This window comes from Ambystoma mexicanum, chromosome 12, assembly GCF_040938575.1.
Source record: "Ambystoma mexicanum isolate Mex_15411 chromosome 12, UKY_AmexF1_1, whole genome shotgun sequence".
Taxonomy (NCBI): Eukaryota; Metazoa; Chordata; class Amphibia; order Caudata; family Ambystomatidae; genus Ambystoma; species Ambystoma mexicanum.
The window spans coordinates 1,138,263,329-1,138,285,233 of NC_090936.1; the positions used below are offsets into that span (position 1 = coordinate 1,138,263,329).

Below are 21,905 nucleotides of genomic sequence, written 5' to 3' on the forward strand. Positions count from 1 at the left end.
CTTTCCCACCTTGTTCTTCTGTTCCTATTCATAGTTACCTCTTGCCGATTACTGCTCGTATTCACAAGTGTAATATCCATTATCAATTTATTTATAGAAGTGGGATATATATATTGTTTACATTTTCAAATGAACCTTTTAATTTGCAAAACAAACCTACTTCTTGGCTCAGTGGGGTGAGGGGGGTGTTATACAAGGGTTGCCATCCAGAGTACTGGACTGGATATAAAAATACATCAATAAGGGTTTTCCTCAGCATCCCAGACTAGGCATTGACTTAGCTGTAGTGTTGATTGAATATCGCTTACAGCATGGACATAAAAGGTTCTGAAACCAATGATGTCTGTAGGTCACTAATCCTCCTGATGGATGGACAGCAACAAGAAAAGTCATTGGTTCAAACGTTGGACCCATCAGCTTACCAAGCACTGTTTAAATCCCAACCCGGTGATGGTGTGCCACCGGTGAACAAATACATTTTACCACCTGCACGAACGTCTTGACAACTGGCATTTTCCACCAGGATACATGGGGGTTTGATGTGTATGCAGATTAAATTGCAAATGCACTTTGAGTGAACATTATAGACCACAGTCAAGCAAATTATTCAGGTAAGTAATGATGTTTGTTAGTGACCAGTTATGGACTGAACTGTTTTTGTTTACACCAAATAAAGCATTCCCACTTATTAAAGTAACAATGTCTAGTGTTGTTTTCTTGTCTTCAATATTTCCATATATCTTGTGGAAAGTTGCAAAGAACCAAATTCTACGACCTCTGGAGCCAGCCTACTAAATTGGCTGTTTCAAGACTCCGATGTGTTAATTGTGGACGCTCGTGTTGTCAGGTTGTGCGACATTCAAAGTCTCATCAGTAGACACAAAGACATGTTGGGACAGGTGGGAGCACACATCTGTCTTGCCAACATCTGTGTAATTAGGATCAATGTTAAATGTTCCTAGCGTAACCCGTGTACTTCCTTGGGCACCAGTGGTTTTCGGGGTTGGGGGGGCGGGGGGGAAGAGACACGTATGCAAATATCCTGAGTTATCCATAGTGCATTGCCTAGAGACCTTGATTCTGGGCACCTGGTTGAAAAGTTTGGTCATTTTGCAACTTTTACTGTTGTAAATCCGTCGATAGTTGGACGACCACACTGCACAAGTATCTGTTGGGGTGTACTGGTGTGGATTTCCCCACTTGTGATCCTGTGTCCACTGGAACATATTGTGCTTGGATATGCACGTTTCTTTCCAGCCACTACTCCCAAACATTGTGGGCTGTGCAGGAGAACACCATTGATGGTAAACATGGCTGTAGGGTTGTTCTTCCACATTAGAGTGTTTTGAAAAGAAGACATTTCCAGTAGCAGCTCGTACATGTTTAGGTGTTGCTCAGCTTTCTGTGCAGACAGCTTCCCTTGGGCAGTGAGCTGCCGACAATGCGGCCCCAGATCCAGTCATACAAGCCGCTGTTGTGATGGTTTTCTGTATTGGTGTGTTAGCAAAATACCTCCTGTTTAACATGTTTTCTGTTGGTCACCATTTGGGGGTTACCACGAATTCCTGAGAACACACCACTAGATCCTAGATCGTCAACTCTCCTGTTCCTTGAGACCACTGCTGTGCTAGCCATTGGTTTATGGGATGGCTATAGATATCTATACAGGTAAGATGAAATAAATAAAAATAAAAAAAATAAAAATAGTATCATCTTTTCACTCAGTGGACTGATTTTCCACCCCCAAAAAGTAAACCAAAAATAACCGTTTTGGCCCTATTCCCATAGAGAAAAATGCGATCATCAAACACCTGTCATGTGAAAACGGCTCGGCGGATTTGCACCAAATATGAACAAGTTTTGGTACAGAGCATTGCAGATGTCAATCTGTCCAGTACTTTTTAAATAATTCAGAGATGTGGGCGCCCCTCAAAGACAAACCAATTTACATCACTGATGCTTTTCAGAAATGACATCATGTCCCGCCCCAGCCCCCCCCTCGCCCTCTCTATGCAATCAATTTGGTACGTTATTCGGAGGGAAGCAGAATAGAAAGTGCTCAAAATTATATTTGGAGGAGGGAAAGGGGTGATTTTACATCAGGGTAAAAGGAACCATATGGAGACTTAGAGGTGGGCCGGAGAGCCCGTTTGTGCGAGAACATTTTCGTCCCACATAGGGAATCCCGCAGGATTACTGCAGAAATGTCAAGACACGCTCAGTAAACAAAAATCTGTCAAACTAACCAGCAAGTAAAAAATGGGTGAAAGGAAAGGGTGATGGGGGATTTCCACAAAGGAGTAGTGGTGAACATGAAGCGTTGTAGTGGGAATGGAGGAGAATTAAATTGTTGCGTGTTTTTCCATTCAAGCGGTAATCAGAAAATGGTGCATTACCGCAGGAATTGAAAGCAGCATGGGGGTGACCTCAGGAATTTCCTGGTGGAAACGTCAAGGGGAAGAGAAAGGCAAGAGGCCATGGTCCAATGTCATAGCAACTCTACAACTATGCAAGTACCTTCTGGTCACATCAGTCATGCCTGCTGATTTGTTAGGTAGCATCTACTGTAGAAACCTGTGGTATTGTGCCTCCCACACCCACATAACATTAGGAATCTACCAGTCACAACCCTGCGTTCCACCCTGGTATTCATGCGTCTTCTTTAGTGCATATTAGCTCTCGTTTTGGCTGGGTTGTGCTAAACGTGGTTTGGGACACTTCTTTTCACACCAGAATTTCATCTGTGCAATTCACAAATGCCAGGTGCATTCGGGATAGACTGGCAATGCCAGCCTTCACACTTCTCGCATTGCATTCCAATGCTAAACCTAACTCAGAACCCCTGGCCTCTTCTCAAAAAATGATGATGGGGAGGCAGGCAGGGGCGGGTGGGGGGTAAGGGGGGGAAAGAGTTTCATTCAAGTGAACAAACTACACATGTTCCATCATTGTTCAGTAGTCCCTTGTAGGCAGCGACATTTGAACAATCTGCAGAAGTTGAACCCTTCAATCATAGATGGTCTGGGCGCCCCATGTGTAAGTGTCAGCATCAAAGCTGTTATATTTTGATGGAATTTAGATAAAAGAAGGTCTTCCACTTTCTACCCCTGTTCAACATGTTCTCAGGTTCAATCTGCGTCAAGTCGGGTTTAGTTTAGTTTATTATTTGATAATGCGCTCCAAACCCAGGGGTAGCCGGGCGCAGCAGTTACAAGAATACTTAGGCTTCATACATACAGAGGATACATACAGTAGATACATTATGTGAGATATTAACAGGTATAAATACAAATGTACAAGGAGTGAAAAATGTAAGTCCCTCCCTATCGTCTGGAGTAGGTAAGGTCAAGAGTGGTTATGCGCAATGATGGGACCAGGTTCAAAAGGTTAGTGGTGGGACCGGGTTCAAAAAGGTTAGTGGTCATTACTCCAGAGCCAACTTTTCAACTTACATCTGAAACTAACGTAGGGGAGATTGGCTCTCAATGCCGTAGGGAGTGAGTTCCAGGCGCAGGCCGCTCTAACAGGGAAGCTAGCACCACCTGCTTTAGTTAGTCTGAATCTGGGTGTTTCAAGTAGAGCGTGGTTAGAGGCTCTAGTGTGGTGGGTAAAGGATTTTCTAGTTAGTCTAGCCGATATATAAGGGGGTGCAGTATTGTTCAGTCCTTTATGTGTGAGAGATAGAGTTTTAAGTAGAACTCTATCAGTGATTTTTAACCAACGAGTGTCTTTCCTAATGTTAGATATGTGTGCTCTCCGGGGTATGTCAAGGGCTGCTCTAAGAGCATTGTTCTGCAATATTTGTAATTTATTTGTGACAGTTTTATTAGCACCCGCATATAGAGCATTGCAATAGTCCAATTTGGACATTACTAGGGCGTTAGCTAGTGTGATGCAATTAGTTTTAGACAAGTATGGTCTGCAGGCCCTGATTAGTTTACAGGTGTAAGCCAGGGAGGTAACCTGTTTTTGAGAGATAAAGTGGAGTTGAGGTAAAAACCTAGTGTTTTTACCTCCGTTGCCACTTTGATTATATTGCCGTCTATATTGAAGGCGCTGCAGTTGGGGCAGAGTTTTTTGAGATTGGAGTCGGAGCCCAGTATCAGTATCTCTGTTTTGTCGTCATTCAGGCAGAGGCCTTGAGAGGCCATCCATGCCTGAATGATGAGATAGATCTTATTTACTAGAGCTGTGTCTTCAACAAAATTGCCAGAGAATGGTATAAGGATCTGCGTATCGTCCACATAATTGGTGTAAATTACTCCCAATCTGTCAAGTTTGTCAAAGAGTGGCTTAGTGAAGATATTGTACATTGTGGGGGAGACACATGAACCTTGTGGGACGCCACAGGTGATATGTATTGGGTCCGCTGAGGCTAATGGGGAGAACAATCATCGTACGGTTGGCTAGGAAGGATGTACCCAAGCTATAGCTTTGATTGAGAAAGGGCGGCAGACGCTAGATGGCTGCATAACACTGCGTGGTCCACTAGGTTGAAGGCCGCCGATAGGTCAAGGAGGAGGAGCATAGCTGTTTTACCTTTATCCTTCAACTCGTCGATTTGTGTCTTAAGATCAATTAAGGCTGTTTCAGTACCATGTAGTGGTCTGAAGCCAGATTGGCGCGATCCTCGTAGTTGGTTTGTTTCCAGATAATTTTGGATCTGGAGGTAGGCTACTCTGTCGATAATTTTAAGGAGAAATGGGACTGTGGTAATGGGCCTATAATTGGTCGGGATGGCTGGGTCAAGGGTCTGTCTTTTTAAGAGCGGCAGAACCCACAATTCTTTGAGGTTAGTGGGTACGGTGCTGGATCTGAAGGAGGAGTTTATTAATTTGGAAATGAAGGGTGCCAGATCTCTAGCTGCATCCTTGATAACTTGTGCTGGGCAGCTGTCACCTTGGCCGTTGGATGGTTTCAGGGATAATATCACCTTTTCCGTTTCCAATATGGATATGTTGGAAAATCTAAATGGTTTGCAGTTACTTTGAGTGACTGTACTAGGTGTATCTGCCATGTGGGAGGTATGACTTTCAGTGGAGTTCAGGGTAGCTTTCTTCTTGGCAATTTTCATTTGTAATGTTGTAATTTTATTGGCTAAGGCATTTTGGATGCTAGTGCACCATTGTTTGTCTTTGGGGACATTATCTATTGGTGTGATTGGGTTTTCCATTTCCCGGAGGATGGAGAAGAGTTCTTTGGAGTTAGAGTTGGGTGTTTTTGTATATTTTCTAGGTCTATAGTATTCACTTTGCCAACTTGTAGTCTTTCTCTAGGGCTCCAGTTTTGAAACCCTGGTCCGTCCATGTGGGTGTTATTGTGCACCTTTAGTTTCCCCATCCCATCTTGGGCCTTCCTAAATATTACATTGTACATTAGTACTACACGCTAAGAATCACAAAATATGCCAACACATTTCTGAAACATTTCAGACACTATTGCTAGCGAATCAACTCGTAGTACCTCGCCTATACTTTCATAATTATTCTGAGATGTAACCATGTCGGTTATATGTTGATCTGGAGGAAGAAAGGTTGCCTCAATTTTGACTAAACATTTTGCAGGCGTACCAGTTAATATTTTGAAATAAAGCATTAATAAGGATATTAGTTAATGCCAATGGCCTATGTACAGGAAGATCTAGCCTCACCTTGAAATGGGTGCAAGGGCTGTTTTCCCATCCAGTCGCAGGTTTCCAAATTGGTGGGAGCCATTTAGCTCCCGCTTCCATCCTAGGAGAACCTGGTTAGCTTGAAACCAACAGCTATCAGGAGCTACTTTTGGCTCTTAAGGCCAACTGGTGCCTAACAAACATGTATATGTGATATTAACTGTATTTGAAAATGCTAATAAAGAAGTAAGACACATGTAATACATCTTTAAAAAGGTAATTCCCCCTGTGGTAGCTCCTGCCTACAGGGTGATGCCCTGCACCCAGGAGCTGGTTTAAGCACCTGCTGATCAAGTCTCAATTTTGAACCCAAAGCCGCTCCAGTAACTCCATTGGGCGTTCCTCAGAAGTCACATTCTGCCCTCGTACTCGTTCCAGCTGACTTGCTGCGTCTTCTGCTCAGGTCTGCCCCACTGTATTTTCTCCTGCTCAGACTCCCTCTCCAGTGGAGTCCAGGGCTACATGCTCAAAGTTCCTAGATGGGGCTGCATCTTCTCCAAACTTCAAGCACCCCTGGTACGCATTCTCGCTGCACTGCCGTGTACTGCCCTGCTCGATTTCCTCTCCCAATTAGCTGCGCATTCCTTTAAGTCCACAGGGATACATGGATTCCATCACCCTTCATGCTTTGCGGGCATAGTGGGCAGAGCTTGCATACATGATCATGTATCGCCATTTATATCCATATTTGCATTCCTTGAAGATTACCAACGTCAGGCTGTTAATGTTTTTACAATATAGGGATAGTAATATAGGGATAGTTAATTTGGCTCAGTCTTTCCTGTTCAAGAAGTTTTGTGAAATCGGTGTAACTTCTAGGACCATAATGCTCTAGTCCTGCAACATATTCCAAATTATATCTGGGATTCTCTATTCATCCACATATTCATCCACTGCTTGGGTGTTTTGCGACATACAGAACTACGTGAACTGCTGGTTTGCAATTGTGTGAATACATCTTCTTCCCACCATCTTGCAAGCAGCCAGTCTATCACGCTACCAAGTTTGAAGCTCGTGTGACTGGCGCAATCTTTATTTTGACATCCAAATTGTATGGTTTTTATTTGGAATTCTCATTTTACTTTCTAGACAGATTTTCTTCTTTCTTAAAGACACGTTTACTTTGAACTTCAACGCATATATACGGTGTAGAGCACAGATCTTCTAAAACGTAAGCAGTCCGTTGTTTGGCCAGTAGCACCCTTAGCAAGGACAGGGCAGACTTAACAATACAGGCTCCATCTCTAACCTGATGTGCATCTGGTACTGCGGACATGGGCCAAGCAGATACTTCAAGGCCATCACTTATAACAAACAACAACTCGATTCAGGACACATTGGTGCCCAACCAAAGCTCCTCACCCTCGTTCTAGCAATGTTGTATTATCCCTCCCAGCACCTTGCAGCACAAATCAAAATGACCTATGGTGAAGACAATTGATCCCTGTTTTCAGATCTTTTCTGATCGACTGAGCTTTAACAGTTTTATGGTCGATGGTCTGTGAACAAGTACCTTGGAAAACTGGGGGTCTTGGGATGGTGGCATCTGAGTGCCATTGCTTAGAGCTGGGATGTGGAAGGTTAGAGGCTTGTGGGATTGCTTTTTGCAGAGAGCTCTCAACCCCCTTGTGGCCTTGCAGGGTGCATTCCTTCTGGGATACGAAATGTTGGCAACATGAAACAATGAATCTCTGCAGTTGTGGCCTTTCTCACCGGTGCCCAAGCTATAACCTATTCCTGCATGCATACGCTTTATTTCTATGTATGTGGCTCAGGCCTGCGGCCCTGGCTTCAGCGCAAAACTAGGAATCGATTCCAATATGGCTGCTACTATCTAAGATGGCGTTTGATTCACCATGTATACCAGAGCAAACATGTACACCCCCTTCCCTGCACTATGGCCCCTAGCGACACCCACACCTACCCATTGTAACCTTCCTTAGCCCCTACTGCACACTCCCAGGCCTCTGCCTCATACGAAAGCGCTGGGGGCCTGGGGCGATCATCCCCCCCTTGCCAACACATTGCATCTGATGTGGTGTCCGCTTGTGTTGCTTTATTGAACCCTGTGCAGATGCCAAGTTGCAAACAATCTCTCCTTTGTTCCAAGGTAATAACCAGTTAAATAGGGTCACTTACAAAGTGTTTCAACTTTCCGACATCAGCTTAGGTTAAGTGATACTTGCTTTGTCGTCCACCTAGAATGCATTGCTATAGATGTTTTGCATTGGAGGACAGAAGAATTGCACGTGTTACAAAAGCAACAACTTAAACAAAATCTATTTTGTGGAAAATAAGTAGGTGCACAATTTAGAAACCGGATATATAATCACCATTTGCATTTTATATAGTTATCTTGGGTTTACTTTTAAACGCAGGTAGCATAGTCTGGAAGAAAGTCCCCAACCATCCAGCCTATACCTTCCAAAACGTGCACTCGGCACTATCGATAATTGAATCATTGCGAGTAAGAAGTGGTGCATTGTGCATATGTAAAATTAAGGTGGCGAGTGACTTTTTAATTGCTGGCAACTTGAAATTTTAACCCCTTGTTGGGGTACCTAACCATGGACCAAAGTCTAAAAGTTGCCATTAGATTAACGATGTATACAGGTTCAATTGCAGGGGTCAAGTGTAGAAAAGTAAATGAATAAATAAAATGTAAAAAAACAAAAAAAAAATAAGTTAAACTATGTACCCCATGCCCCGCCTCCTTCTTGTATCCCGCTTCCCAGACTCCATACTCAACTCCTACCCCCCCACCCCAAACTCAAACCCCATACCTGGGTCCTTCCTTTCCTCCACACCACTCTGTTTTACAACAGTACTATCAAGCGTGTCAAAAACACAATGGCCCTAATTACGAGTCTGCCTGTAACACGCCGGCAGACTTGCCTTACCATTACTGGCGCCAGATATCCCGGTGTTATTGGGATATTACGGGACCCGGCAGTAAGTTCCCAGTCATGGAGTTGCAAAACTGTGCTGGTGCTTCAGTGATTTCCTTGCCGGTAGGGGCCTGCCGGTATTTCACAGCCCCTACCGGGAGACTGAGTGTACCGGTCCAATAACAATGCCAGAGTGGGTCATACCAGCATTCGAGTGAGCCAGCGTGGTTACCGGGCCGGCTCACTCTGAATGAGGCCCAATGAAAGATGACCATCATTAGTTTGTCATTGTCCCCCGAAGCAAACGGCTTTAAGCAGCCTACCCCTTCCAATCACCCATCATTCACTTTGCAACTTTTAAGGGAAAGGCCTAGCACTGTAGACCCCCCCTCCCCACCCCCAGGTACAGACACTGTGCACCAATCCATGATTGATCGCAGAAGACAAACACAGGTCAGTGCCCAGGAGAGATTGGTAGCGGCTCGGCAATGAGCGTTATGCCCCAATCAGTCTATACAAATAAACACAAGCAGTGGCAATGCCAACAGTTTTGGCTTTTGTGTCGATATGGGAAAGGTATTTGCCAGCCGTTGCCGTAATGGAACTAACTGGCCATTAAGGGTAACAGTTTGAAAATGTTGCACGTACCGGGCATTTGACAGCAGTGCCTGGCGAATGCCTACCCAATACCTATACACAAGCCAAAACTATTAACTTTGCTAATGCTTGTTTTTAACAGGACTTCAGTGAAGAACACTCATACTGCTTATAAATCAAGTGGCTAAAAGGCAGACCTGGTTAATGTCCTTTTGTTACACCAGTAGCACGTTTAACAGCACCAATTAAACCATTAGCTCTCAAAAGGCGGCTTTGAAAAACCCTAGCAAGCACTTTGAATTAATGATTTTAAGGCTTGATAAAGGTAAACTCAAAGCGATCCCAGAAGGGGGTGGTTTGTGCAAGGAAGGGCAGGAAGTGGGTGGGAATGGCCATAGTGATTAGCATGGCCAGTCAATGGGTGGTTAAATATCCAAACACCTACAAGCATTGTGTTGCTCTTCAAATGCCATCTCTCCCTAGATGTACACCAATTAGTTAGTTTTGGTTTATAGGTGGCACTAAAGCTGCACTAGCCAGTCCGATAGCACAGCGAGTAGAGCGCTCGCTTTGACATCTGTGCAGAGCCTGCTGATGCAAACTCAGCCTTTCATCCTTCCGAGTCCAGCCCCTGCAGATAATTGTTAACTGCAGGGTCCAGGTTCGAATCCCCAGTAGGGGAGAAGTAAAAAAACAATGTTTTTTTAAAAAAGAAATGTTTAACCAAGTGCTTTTCTGCCACCATCCTGGAACGGTGCTGCGGGTCGTACGGGAATGGTGGTGGATGTTCCCAAAAAGTAAGGGAACGTAATACCCGCCCACTTCGACCCCTTTTCAGCTGCCAATATAATATGAATTGCTCGAAGGCTTCCTGTTATGCGCGGTCTTGGCAGATTTATAAAGCAGCAATATATTTTTACAGAACTACAGCTCCCACAATCAGTGCTTAGAAATCAGCCCTGAAGTGCAAAGCGAGTGGAACAGGGCATCTGAAAGTGCGCATTTTCTGCCCATTCAGTTGGTCTCTGTGAATGGGGCGCATTTGTTGAAGTGCGCTAGCACCAAACAACATTTTGATGATCAGTCCTATAGTTTCCTTCTTATGCAATTATACAGTTGAAAACATGAGGGAACGCTACTCAGACGGATTCTCAGTTGCTTTAAAGCACGGTTTCAAGCATTTCCATGCGTCAATTTGTTTTAACAGTGATGTTAACTACAAAGAGAAACTATAGGGCCGCTCTGTTTCGGGTACATACCCCTGAGTATTAAACATTCCAAGCATATCCATGGGGCTAAGTTGCACCGGAAGAAGGTTGGCCAGGGAAACACTGCACTATGGTTGTGCCATACTCCGAGCTTCGGAGGGGACAAGTCCTCTTGTGTGCGAGTGCTAGTGGGTTAATGATGAGCAGATGTGGTCCTTTTAAAGTGCTCACTGTACGCTTGCATGGCCAATGCCTTATGAATGGCATTGCATTCATCCTGTTTAGCGGAACACGGCACTTACAGAAATAGGCCATCAGCTGATGCATGATGCCCAGTTATGGTGCATATGTAGGGACAGCTGGGATCAGCACTACCTTCAGGGGTGCCTTGCCTTCACTCCTACACTCGCCCCGCAGTCAATACTACAAAATCATCATCTCCCAGTGAAAGGCTCAATCAATTTCTCGCAGTTCTGGGGGGGGGGGGGGTTTGGTACACTCTTAAGTAAACACAATTAAAATAATTTATTGAATTAATTTCATTTTTTAAATAAAAAAACGTGAATGTTCGTATTACAAAAATATATAAAAAAAATGTATACAAAAACCAGTACCGTGTGGGACTTCTCAACCAAGTGACTTATTCTTTACAAATGCATGCGAGTACTTTTACATTCATAGCACTGAAGCAATGTTTTAACTTTCATTTCATTGGGCCTCATTGTGAGGAAAGCTGTGGAGCGTTAACGGCAGCGCTGTTATCCCTCTACCGCCTCATTACGAGGTCTGCTCGCGGGACCCACTAAGGACGTCTGGTAAAACCAGGCGTCCTTAGAGGGACCCTTGAGCAGACCTGGATGCTAACAGCGGGCCCGTTGTTAGCATCCTCCCCATTGACCCATATGGGGGCTCAAATGGGAATGAGGATGTACTGGGTGCAGGTTCCAGGAAAGGGAATTACCGGGCCCTCCAAGGTCGGAATGGCCCGGTATTTCCCCATTCCATGAACCCGGACCCGGTACCCGGTATGGGGGTAGCCATGCAGGTAAAAGCGGCATGGCTACCTCCATACTCGTAATGAGGCCCATTGTCTTTTAAGGACTGTTTTGTTACAAGTCCTTTCGCTCAACTTGCCATGTTTCCCTCTCAAATGCTTTTTAATCCAAGACTCATCAGGAGCAACTGATTACAATCATGTTTCTTAGATCATGGTGGCTTGTTTTTACGCTGACTCTCGGTCCATCCGTACCTTTGTTCTTTACACATATGTGTCTGCAAAAAACACACAACAATTTTGTCTTATTAATATTTAAACTCAAGCTTCCCCCTTGTATATTTTTACTGGGTTAAATTTACCTTGTGGGGTGGTCTTTTATTTCAAATTCTTAAGCATTCAACTACGCACTTTCAGGGGGCAAAACGTTTTCCCTGCAACACACATTCATATATGTTGGGATCTCAATAATTACACAGATTCATGATGCAGACATTTTATATACAACTCCAAGCTTCAGAGTTCAATTTATATGCAGACAAGATCTCTTATCCTATGTCAATTGGTTCAGTTCTCCTCTGTTTGTGTATGTCACAATAGCCTTTTTTTTTTCAAAAACGTTTAGACTACTTGCACCACTACGATTATTGGATTTTTCACCTGATATTGTTGCGGAGGGTCTGTAGAGTGAGGAAATACACTATTGTGGATTCCTTATGTAAAAATGAGGTACACTCCCTCTTGCTCTCTTTGCTCCGCTGACCACTTCCTTCTCACTGTTCATCCTTCCCCTTGTGCCTCCTCCTGTTTCCGCTCCTTCCAACTCCTAGCTCCCTTTCACTGGAACTCCTTACCTCTCTAAATCCGCACTATTCCTACCTTTTCCTCATTCTGCACATCCCTTAAATCTCTCCTTCTCCATTCCCCGCCATGATTCCCCTCCTTCTCCCAACCTTCCCCCATAATCATCTCCCTCCCCTTCCCCCTCTACTCCTTCCTCTCCCTTCTCCTCCTCCTACCCATCCCTCCCTCCCTCTTCCTCCCTGTTCTACTCCACCACTCTCCCCCTTCCCTTCTGTCTCATTGCTCTATATACTGTTTTGTTGGTCTGATTCAAAATTGTAGTCTGTTTCTACTGTTACTGTTATTTTTGTTATTGTTAAATGTATCCCGTTGTTAAAATGTGCAGCGTTTTGGAGTAAAGCGCTATATAAACCTAATAATTACAAATGCAAATAAAAACAGCTATTCCTTTGTTAATGACAGTTTACTGGTTCTTCCCTGGTGTATTACTTTGCTCGCGTTAATGTGCTTATCTCTTTCGCGTTCCTCAAATTTTAGAACTTTTAAGTACCCAGGTGCAATTCCCTGGGTTACTATGTTGTCTAACTCGTTCCATTTTATAAAATAATTGTAATTGGTTGTTTATAACGCGCTCAATACCCAGAGGTTTCTAAGCGCGGGACTGGTGATCGAACCCATGTTGCTCCACGTCATCTTGCTTCCAAGACGAGCGTGTTGCCCCAGAGCTATCCTCCCAAGACAAACAGACTGAGGCTGTGTTATTTTGTTATATGCATTGTGACTCACAGTGTAGAAGTTTTTAATACACAATTACGCACCAGGATATCAAACCCAGGGTTACGGTGTTAACTAATTGGCAGTGGCCATCTTAAAGGGGAGAATGTTCATTATTTGCATCCGAGATGTTAATTAGATCATGGAGGGGTACAAGCTTATCACTTCTTTTATATAACTTGTTCGGTTTTAAAGGCGATTCATTTTACATACATTCCGAGACTTATTTTGTTATCCGTTTCCAAACCAAAAGACTAAAAATTCTTTAATACACTGAATTCTTGTGTTCATCCTTTAACAGATGTCAACATAGATTTAGCTCCTCAAATTCTACTATTTTCAGGTTAGATCTAGCATTCAGATAATTTAATGTATTTTAATTTTCTAGATACATTGGGATTCTATATGCTTTTTATAATTCAATGCCATTCTATTGCTTCGTTTAGGCCTGGAATATATCTTTTTTAGTGAGATAGATGAGTTCTTGTGCTCTATTAAAGAGTTTTTTCTTTCCATCTACTTGGTTTTACCCCTTTATCTGTTGTGCAACTCGCCATTTAAAGATAACCGTATTAGGGGTCATAAGTGCAGTATAGTCCTGGCAGCCTTGTGGTTGGAGCACTTGGCCATGTTTTCACAACACCAAGAACGTTACAGTGGGTTTAAAAAGGTTTGCATGTGTGGTTCAGAACTGGAGGTGAACTTCCAGTGATTGCTAATGGTGTTGTGGAAAGTGAGAGTTGGCTCAAATTGACTTTCCTACTTCACATTTCAGGTGAAAGGTATTTTTTCCAAACTTTTTTAAACCCACCATAACTTTCTTGGTGTTGTGAAAACATGCCAAATGATCCAACCACAAGGTATGTACTTGTCCTGGCAGCCTTGCAAATGTCTGTCTTGGGTTGATTAAGCTATGTATAAAGTAGCAATGCCCTCTTAGAAAAAGGTTTGCAATTGAGCTAATTTGCATGCCCACTATGCCTTGCTGTTGCAGCTTTGAACAGGTGGTGAACTTCCAGCGATGGCTGTGGAATCTGTGACCTGGCTCAAAATATATATATATATATATATATATTCATTCAATGAAATTGCACTAATAAAAGCCTCTGAAATTCAATGAAAACTTGTTAAAAGGACGTTATGGTTACAAGTAAACCATCTTTGATGTCCTGGGTGTTAGTCTTAGCAGTGCACGGTGGTGGCACGAGTTATGGTTGCTTAGCTTACCATAACTGGTGAGTTTCTAAGGTTATTCGGTTTTACTTGCAACCATAACATCCTTTTAACAACGGTTTTTCAGTGAATGTCATGGGTTTTTACCAGTGCATGCTAATTTTAAGCATACTTATCCCAATATAGCAACATTTATGTCCAATTTACTAGGTTTAACCTTAAAACTCTGCCATGTCCCACCTTCTAGCATCATTTTTAACACTTCCATACACTTTTTGCTACTTTTCCCACTGTTTTTGTGTTCGCAAACCTCTGACGTCATTGCAGTCTTTCCGGACAATGTCACAAGACCTCATGCGCTGCATGCAGACTGGTTTGCGTCCGCACTTCATGATCGGGCACGGGCTTAGAGTTCAAACTGCATTTTCTGCACATTTTCCCTTGCACCAGCTCCTACACCTATTCTTACTCATTATCCATTAATAATATAGTACTGAACACATACTTGGAAGAATATTAGCTAAATTACTATTCATCTTAAAAATGGCATCAGCTATTGCCATCCCTCCTCCCCAAGAGCCACCACAAGCTGGAGCACCTACTCTGCAAAAAAAAGCGCAGTACTTCCAATGACAATGAAGAGGACCAAGAAGATGAGGTAGAGGAAGTGCCTATCTCTAGCACCCAGAGAGCATCATGGGTGCAACAGTTCTTTACCACTGTTGGGAATGTACCAAAGGCTAAAGCTACCAAAGTGAAATGCACTGCCTGCAACATTGTACTCGGTCGCGGACTGCCTGGACAGTACTCCTATGGGACCACCTCCATGCACCGCCACACCAAATCCAACCACTACAATGCTCTCAGAAAGGTGGTTCCTTTCTTAGCAAGTAGCAGGCTGCTTCCTCCACCTCATCTTCCTCAACCAATGCTGTAATCGCACAGCCTACTTCTGTGGGACACAAAATCCCACCAGCTACCTTGCAAGCAATAAAAGAGGCTGTTGATCCAGATTTTTCGAAGACAACAGTCCTCTGTATATACTGCAGCACACCACTCTGCAGGGGAAAGCAATTTCGAAGTGCTTTTGAAGCAGTAATCAAGGAGCATGGGAAACACTGCCCCCTACCATAGAAGTAACACATGCGCACCAACTTCCCGTGTCCTCCTGCCCCTCCATATTAGTGCTTGGTGCCTCTTCCCTCATTTCCCTCCCCACCTTATGTTCCAACCTCTCCTACAACAACCAAAAAAGGTTCAGTTAAAGAATAGAACTAAAAATAAAAAATCTTAAACTTCATCTACTTTACATTTCTCAGTAAAGCACATAGACTCCAAAGCACAATGGTTTTCCAACATTTCCATGAGCATTTTGTGTTAAGCTAATGAGAATAATGTGGCGTTCACCCCCATTCCAGGTACTGGAACAGGGTTAACGGCCAGACAGTCCAAGTTATCGGGCCAAGCTAAGCGAGGGCCGATAATGAGGGCTTTGGACCGTCATCCCCCATTCCAGCCCCTGCAATGGGGAATGAAGAGATTACCTGGGTGTAAAAAAAAATTATTTAAAAAAAAATTAAAAAATATATATTTTTTTTTTTTAAAAAACACGTCCCGTGGTAGGAAGGAAAATCCTTTTCCAAGATAGCCACCATGGAAAGGGAAGGCAGGGATCCATAAAGAGCCCCTCCTCCCTTTCCATGGAAGCCTGCAGAAGGCAAAGAGAGAACCCTATGATCATATTAACACAAGCACATTTTCTTTTTTCAAACCTAAACCTATCCCACTTCAATAACTTTACCACATAGCCGGTCCCAGGTGAACATGGCCACTTCAACCCCATTTGTCGTCCCTCGTGGTCATGGCCAGTAGCCCATCTGGCCACTGCCCATGGCCACAGGCTATACCTCAGTCACCAAAAGGTATATTACTATTTGTTGTACCCACATTATGACACTTGTCAAAAAAAATAAAACAAAACCATGCTTACGGTGCTTGCAAGTGCTCCTTACACACATTTGCTAAAACTCCACCCATGTTTTATTTTTTCAAAAGTGTCAAAATGAATCTACATACAACTTAGCCCCCACTTGACAAACATCCATTCAGACTTTACACAAACATTCAAGGTTGGGTCTATAATCTTTCTGAAAAATGTGTCCACATTTGTCAAAAGGCAACAAAGTTATAAGCCATCTAAAAATGTTGAGACCCCCGCTCTAATTTAGCCCCCTCTTGGCAAAATCCCACCAGACTTTACAAAAACATTTATATCTAGATTTAAAATCTTTTTGCAAACCTTTGTGTAGATTTGTCAAATTGCATCACATTTATAAACTTTTACAATATTTTGGGACCTCTACCCCCCTAATGATATTCCCTGACAAAACAGCTCCACACTTTCCAAAACCATTCGGAGTCGGGTATGGAATGATAATTCCAAAATGTCATAGTTTCATGGAGTGGTGACAAAGTTATAAGCCAACCAAAAACTGCTTTTCACCAATCCTGTAATGCATAAATAGGCTTAGATGTTTGTGAACATCACAGGACTGTACCCAAACATCCACACTGTTTGTGGACTTTGGGGGATGAAAAACACCTGTTTTTTTGGTTTCCTACAGCCCTATCCCATCTCATCCTCATCACCCCTCAACTCCCCAGAGATTGTTTGATAAGTTTGACAAGTGCAATTTTGTGGGTTTTTTTTATATGGTTTTACCACAATGTTCGTGGACACCAGTGGCTGTCCGCGAATCCAACATGGCCGGGGTTTCCAAAAATCTGACGCACTTCATGCTTTTAACCATCCAATCAGTGGTCCTCAGACATCACGTCGCCCTCTAGGACAATCAGATTTTTTTACTTACTTTTGGTCTGTTTTAATAAAAACTACTGCACGTATTTAGACAAAATTTACAAAAGCACGCTTTCAGGACCAAGCTGCCGCTCCTGCCGCAAATTTGGTGAAAATCCATCCAGCGGTCTGGGCTGTAGAAGCAAGTAACATTTGTTTTCCATTGAGTCCATCGTAAAAAACTGAAATGTTGGCACTTCCCCCTACAACTTTGCCCCCCCCTTGATAAAACCTCACCAAACTTGCCAGAAATATTCTGACAGACCATATACTTTTTATGCAAAGTTTGGTTACGATTCGTCCAGGGGGAGCAAAGTTACAAGCTGCCCAAAAAGTGCCATTACTACGGGTTGAGCAACTTAACCATAACTACAAGGCCGCTACCGCAGGCCCTGTAATATAACTTATAGTTTCCTGACACTTTACTGGTAGGGTGTTACCACAAATTAAATAAGCAGAAAGGCCAGAGTGCATTATGTGCACAGAAGGGTTGTAGGCTTGAATTACAGTAACAGGGATTCCATTCATAATAATGTGTGTGTTCTTATGCTCCCAAAACGATCTTTGATTTTACGCAAAGTACAAAGTAGCTTACATTGGTATTATTTGTATATTCACAATGATGATGCAAGGTTCACGTATTAAGCTTTTCAACAATGGGCATAGTGTATTATGTAGAGTACGGTCCATTTAATTAGTATACAATAAAAAGTCTTGCCAAATAAGTTCCACACTTCAGTCTGTGGAAATGATCATGTCCCTTGCATACGCAGCAGTGTGGGAGGGGTGTATTCCCAGCTTTATGTAGTGTGCATTAGAAGATTTTATTCAGGTACCTTTCACAGTATGAAGCCCATGTAACGGTTGAAGTTGCATATATGTTCTGACCACGGTACAAGGCACTAAAATATGTATTAATACATTGTTGCATTTTCTCCACATTCCATTTTTTGAGACAGTGTTACCCACTTTCTAAGCACTGCATAGTGTGGTGTATCGGCAATTACTACACTTGGTAAACTTGATCAGGAAATGGTTGCACCCTGCATCACCATCTCTTTGCGAGTATATATATATTTTCCCAAACGTTTTATCTAGTTTTGCTGCGATTCACTGAATGTACCGTTCACGAGGAAGCGCTGTCTGCCATAGAATTGAATCAGTGTACTCAACACTGCACAGTGAATCAGTGCAGAATAGAAAGAGCGGTTTCTGTACAGTGAAGCAGTGCAGCTACAAAAAGCAAGTCAAGTCACTAGGACTATAAAGTGAAACAATGCGAGGTATGTGTGCAGTGCTGCCAATGTATGGAGCACTCCACAGTAAAGCAGTGTTAGGTCTGCAGGTCTTTCTCTGTAACCTCTGGCTCGCCAAATGCTTGAAGTTCCTCTTAACTGAGCCTTTACCATTGACTATAGTGGCTAGGGCTGATGGGAGTTGTAGTCGAAAACATCTGGAGAGCCAAAAGGTTGAAGACCCCTAATGCAGTCAGTACTGTACAGCCAAGCAGTGTTTAATATAAAACACAACTCAGACATTAAGAGAGTTGATGGAAATAGTTTAGTTATCAAATGACACAGGGTCTTTAAATAAAAACAAACAAAGGCTCTTCTGTTGACCAATGTTTTAACCAGGAGCTCTTAATAGGTAAGCGTGGTGTTCGTGTGAGAGTCATCAACATGGAAGCCACATTCGAACAGGCAGTCATTAGTGATTGGAGAAAACCTGCGTAGACAGTCACAGCCAGGAGAACAGCCCTGTGTAGGTGTCAACTAGGAGTGGCTAAAGTTCATAAAAGCATAAACAATACATTCTGAGATGCAATGAAAATATAATCTGGTATGCGGGTGTGAGCGATGCTAGCAACTGAAGAGGAAGCCAGACAGGCAAAGATGGAGATCTCCAACATGTCTCACTGGTTCCCCTCCCGCCCATGCTGTTAAAACGAGATCTATAAACCAGTAAGTAGACTTTGTTGGAGACCAACAAAAAAAGAAAATTTTGAATTCAGAACAGCTATTAAGAACTAAACAAGAGTAAAAGCACACCATTGCTGGTGGGGCAGCATGAGCCTTCAGACTGGCTCAACTTTTTAATGTAAATGATCTTTACAGAATAAGTGGCAAAGACACAGTAATACACACCATCACGGCCGATTAATGCAACATTTTTAACAGCCTGCATATATAGGAGGGAGTTGGGGATACAAATATGTAAAGTGGTTTTAAAATAGGAATGAACCTACCAACCCACGTATAGTACAAATCCAACTGGGTTCTCAGCAATGACCACAAAAAAGTGTAACTTAATTAAGATCTACTCCTTGAGAAATCCCGGAAGTGTGTCTGCCTTGAAGGGTCTAGCCCAGCCCAATTTAAAGTACATGCTTACATTGGAAGGCGTGGCCCAAGGATGGAAATCTACGCATAAAAAATAATAAATGGAGACCCGTCAAGCATAAAGACTATTTCTCAAAAGTCCCGCCAAACTTGAGAACCAGTTGCTCTAGGCAGGGCACTTGAGAGGCCATACATACCCTGTGCACCCTTCTGGAGGCTAATTCGTGGGTTACACGGTGGCGGTTTAAAGGAAGCCATGGAAATGGTGAGCGCTGCACTTTACAGTGCTCGCGTTCTTGCCCTGCTATTATTGTCTAGACATCTAGCGCAACAAAGAACGCACGCTGCAACTTTTGATAATATGTTTATACACGTAGGCAACAATGCGACGCTAGTGGCAATTGAGATGTCCACTTGTTTTGTACGCCGGATTTGATTCAATAGGATGCAGCGATTTTTCCAAGCGGTCTCTAAAATGATTAGTAGTTGTGGATGTATTTAATTGGACTAACAGAAATGCCCTTGACAACATGCCATTCTAGTTAGTACCGTGCAGTCAAATACCAACAACAATAACATACGTGCCATGTTAGTTGCAAAATTACGCACAAGTACCCCAGCGTTCATTGACAAAAGCGCAGCACAACCACGCACTACGTGCACCCCACAAAGCTGTGTTAAGCACTATGTGTTACCCGTTTACAAGTCATCGCTGTACTGCAGCATTAGATATGTGCTGTGCGGGTACTGCACACTCCAGCGATATGTACGTGCTCTGTACTGTAAAGCAGTTTAAGGAGAGTGTTCTAAAGTCCTTTCCTACTTGACCAACTCTTCAAAATCTAGCTCTGTCAAGTGCGCTATGCTGTACAGCAAAGCATTAGCAGCTGTAAACTTGTTCCTCCCCTGTACAGAGGAGCCGTGTGAGGGATACACTGCTCCCTTGTTTAAAGCAGTCTGTGTCCTCTCCACCGCACAGTAACGCACTGTTTTGCACAGCGTGTCTTATAATATGTACTGGCCAGGGGAGAAGGTTTACCGTTCAGTAACAAAGTGGGTGTTTGTTTGTCCAGCAGTATACTCTACTACACCGTACAGTACATTGGAGTTAATTGTAGACCGTTAATCCTGTATTAAAGGGTAATACAGTGCACACTTCGCACTCTACGATGAAACATGGTTAGTTATAAGTTTGACATGGTAAGCAATAAAGTGCATACGTGTTTGGGGGAATCGGACATTTCTATAGTGCGCCCAGGTGAGCCCAGTATACCTGGCACTATACTGTGAAGCGCAGTTTAACAGCTTTTCCTGTATTAGGGGCTTTGCATGCGAGCAGTGTCAGGGATGAAGTGATTCTAATACACTGTGCAATACCGCACATTCTAATATACTGTGCAATACCGCACTGTTGTAAACTGTGTATCCCGTACTGGTGGGGACGCATTAGCGATAACCCAGTTTCCTGTATAGAGCTGTCAACACGCCAACAGTGAAGCAGTGTTAATACTAAACTGCTGATCCCATCCTGGGGCAAAAGTGCTCAAGATAAAGTGCTGCTCTGCGCACAGCTGTCAGTATAATACACTACAGTTTACAGTAAAGCGCCGCCAGTTATACACTGTTTCTTGTGTACTGAGGGCTGTGCAAGGGAGCAGTGTTCCTGGTAAAGTGCTAGTAAGTGTTGGGTTGTGCAAGGGAGCAGTGGTCCTGGTAAAGGTAAAGTGCTGGTAAGTGTTGGGTTGTACAAGGGAGCAGTGGTCCTGGTAAAGTGCTGGTAAGTGTTGGGTTGTGCAAGGGAGAAGTGTTCCTGGTAAAGTGCTGGTAAGTGTTGGGTTGTGCAAGGGAGAAGTGTTCCTGGTAAAGTGCTGGTAAGTTTTGGGCTGTGCAAGGGAGCAGTGTTCCTGGTAAAGTGCCGTTGAGTGTTGGCTGTGCAAGGGAGCAGTGTTCCTGGTAAAGTGCTGGTCAGTTTTGGGCTGTGCAAGGGAGCAGTGTTGCTGGTAAAGTGCCGGTAAGTGTTGGGCTGTGCACTGGAGAAGTGTTGCTGGTAAGTGTTGGGTTGTGCAAGGAAGCAGTGTTCCTGGTAAAGTGCCGGTAAGTGTTGGGCTGTACACTGGAGCAGTGTTCCTGGTAAAGTGCTGGTAAGTGTCGGGCTGTCAATTTTACCCTGCACCCGTCCCGGTACTTACTCATGGCTGGACGCTTCCCCCCCTCGGAGCCCTGGCCACTCAGCGCAGATCCACGGTCTCAGGGCCCCCACTGGGACCCCAGCGCCGCCCCTGCCCAGCGGACCCAGCCGGACATTGCAGCCTCTGTTCCCCCTCCTTGTTCCGGATTCGGCCCTGGACTTAAGGTAGGAACAAGTTCCCACTAGAGGAGCGGCCCTAGCGACGCGTCTGTGTCACGTGACTGTAACCTTACGCGATGCACACGGGACACAGTGTGCGTTCCATAAACTAACATCAGCCATCCTGATCGAACGAAGAGATGACATGTGCGCACGTTCCTCCGAGGGCCGCAGCCTGCACTCTGCAAAAGTCCAGTGCACATTTGTCATGTTATGTTAAAGCCAGGATATTTATACAGCGCACTTTCACCAC

The 21,905-nt window shown here is 43.7% G+C and overlaps 1 protein-coding gene across 1 annotated transcript in view; it reads right to left on the reverse strand.

Moving 5' to 3' along the window:
* USP6NL (USP6 N-terminal like) overlaps positions 1-21,680 on the reverse strand; it is a 1,148,352-nt gene extending 1,126,672 nt beyond the window's left edge. Inside the window, exon 1 of the mRNA XM_069629707.1 lies at positions 21,495-21,680. Within this exon, the coding sequence (XP_069485808.1) occupies positions 21,495-21,498 (4 nt within the window). The 5' untranslated portion in view covers positions 21,499-21,680. The remainder of the gene's footprint in view (positions 1-21,494) is intronic.
* Between the last annotated feature and the right edge of the window lie 225 nt (positions 21,681-21,905).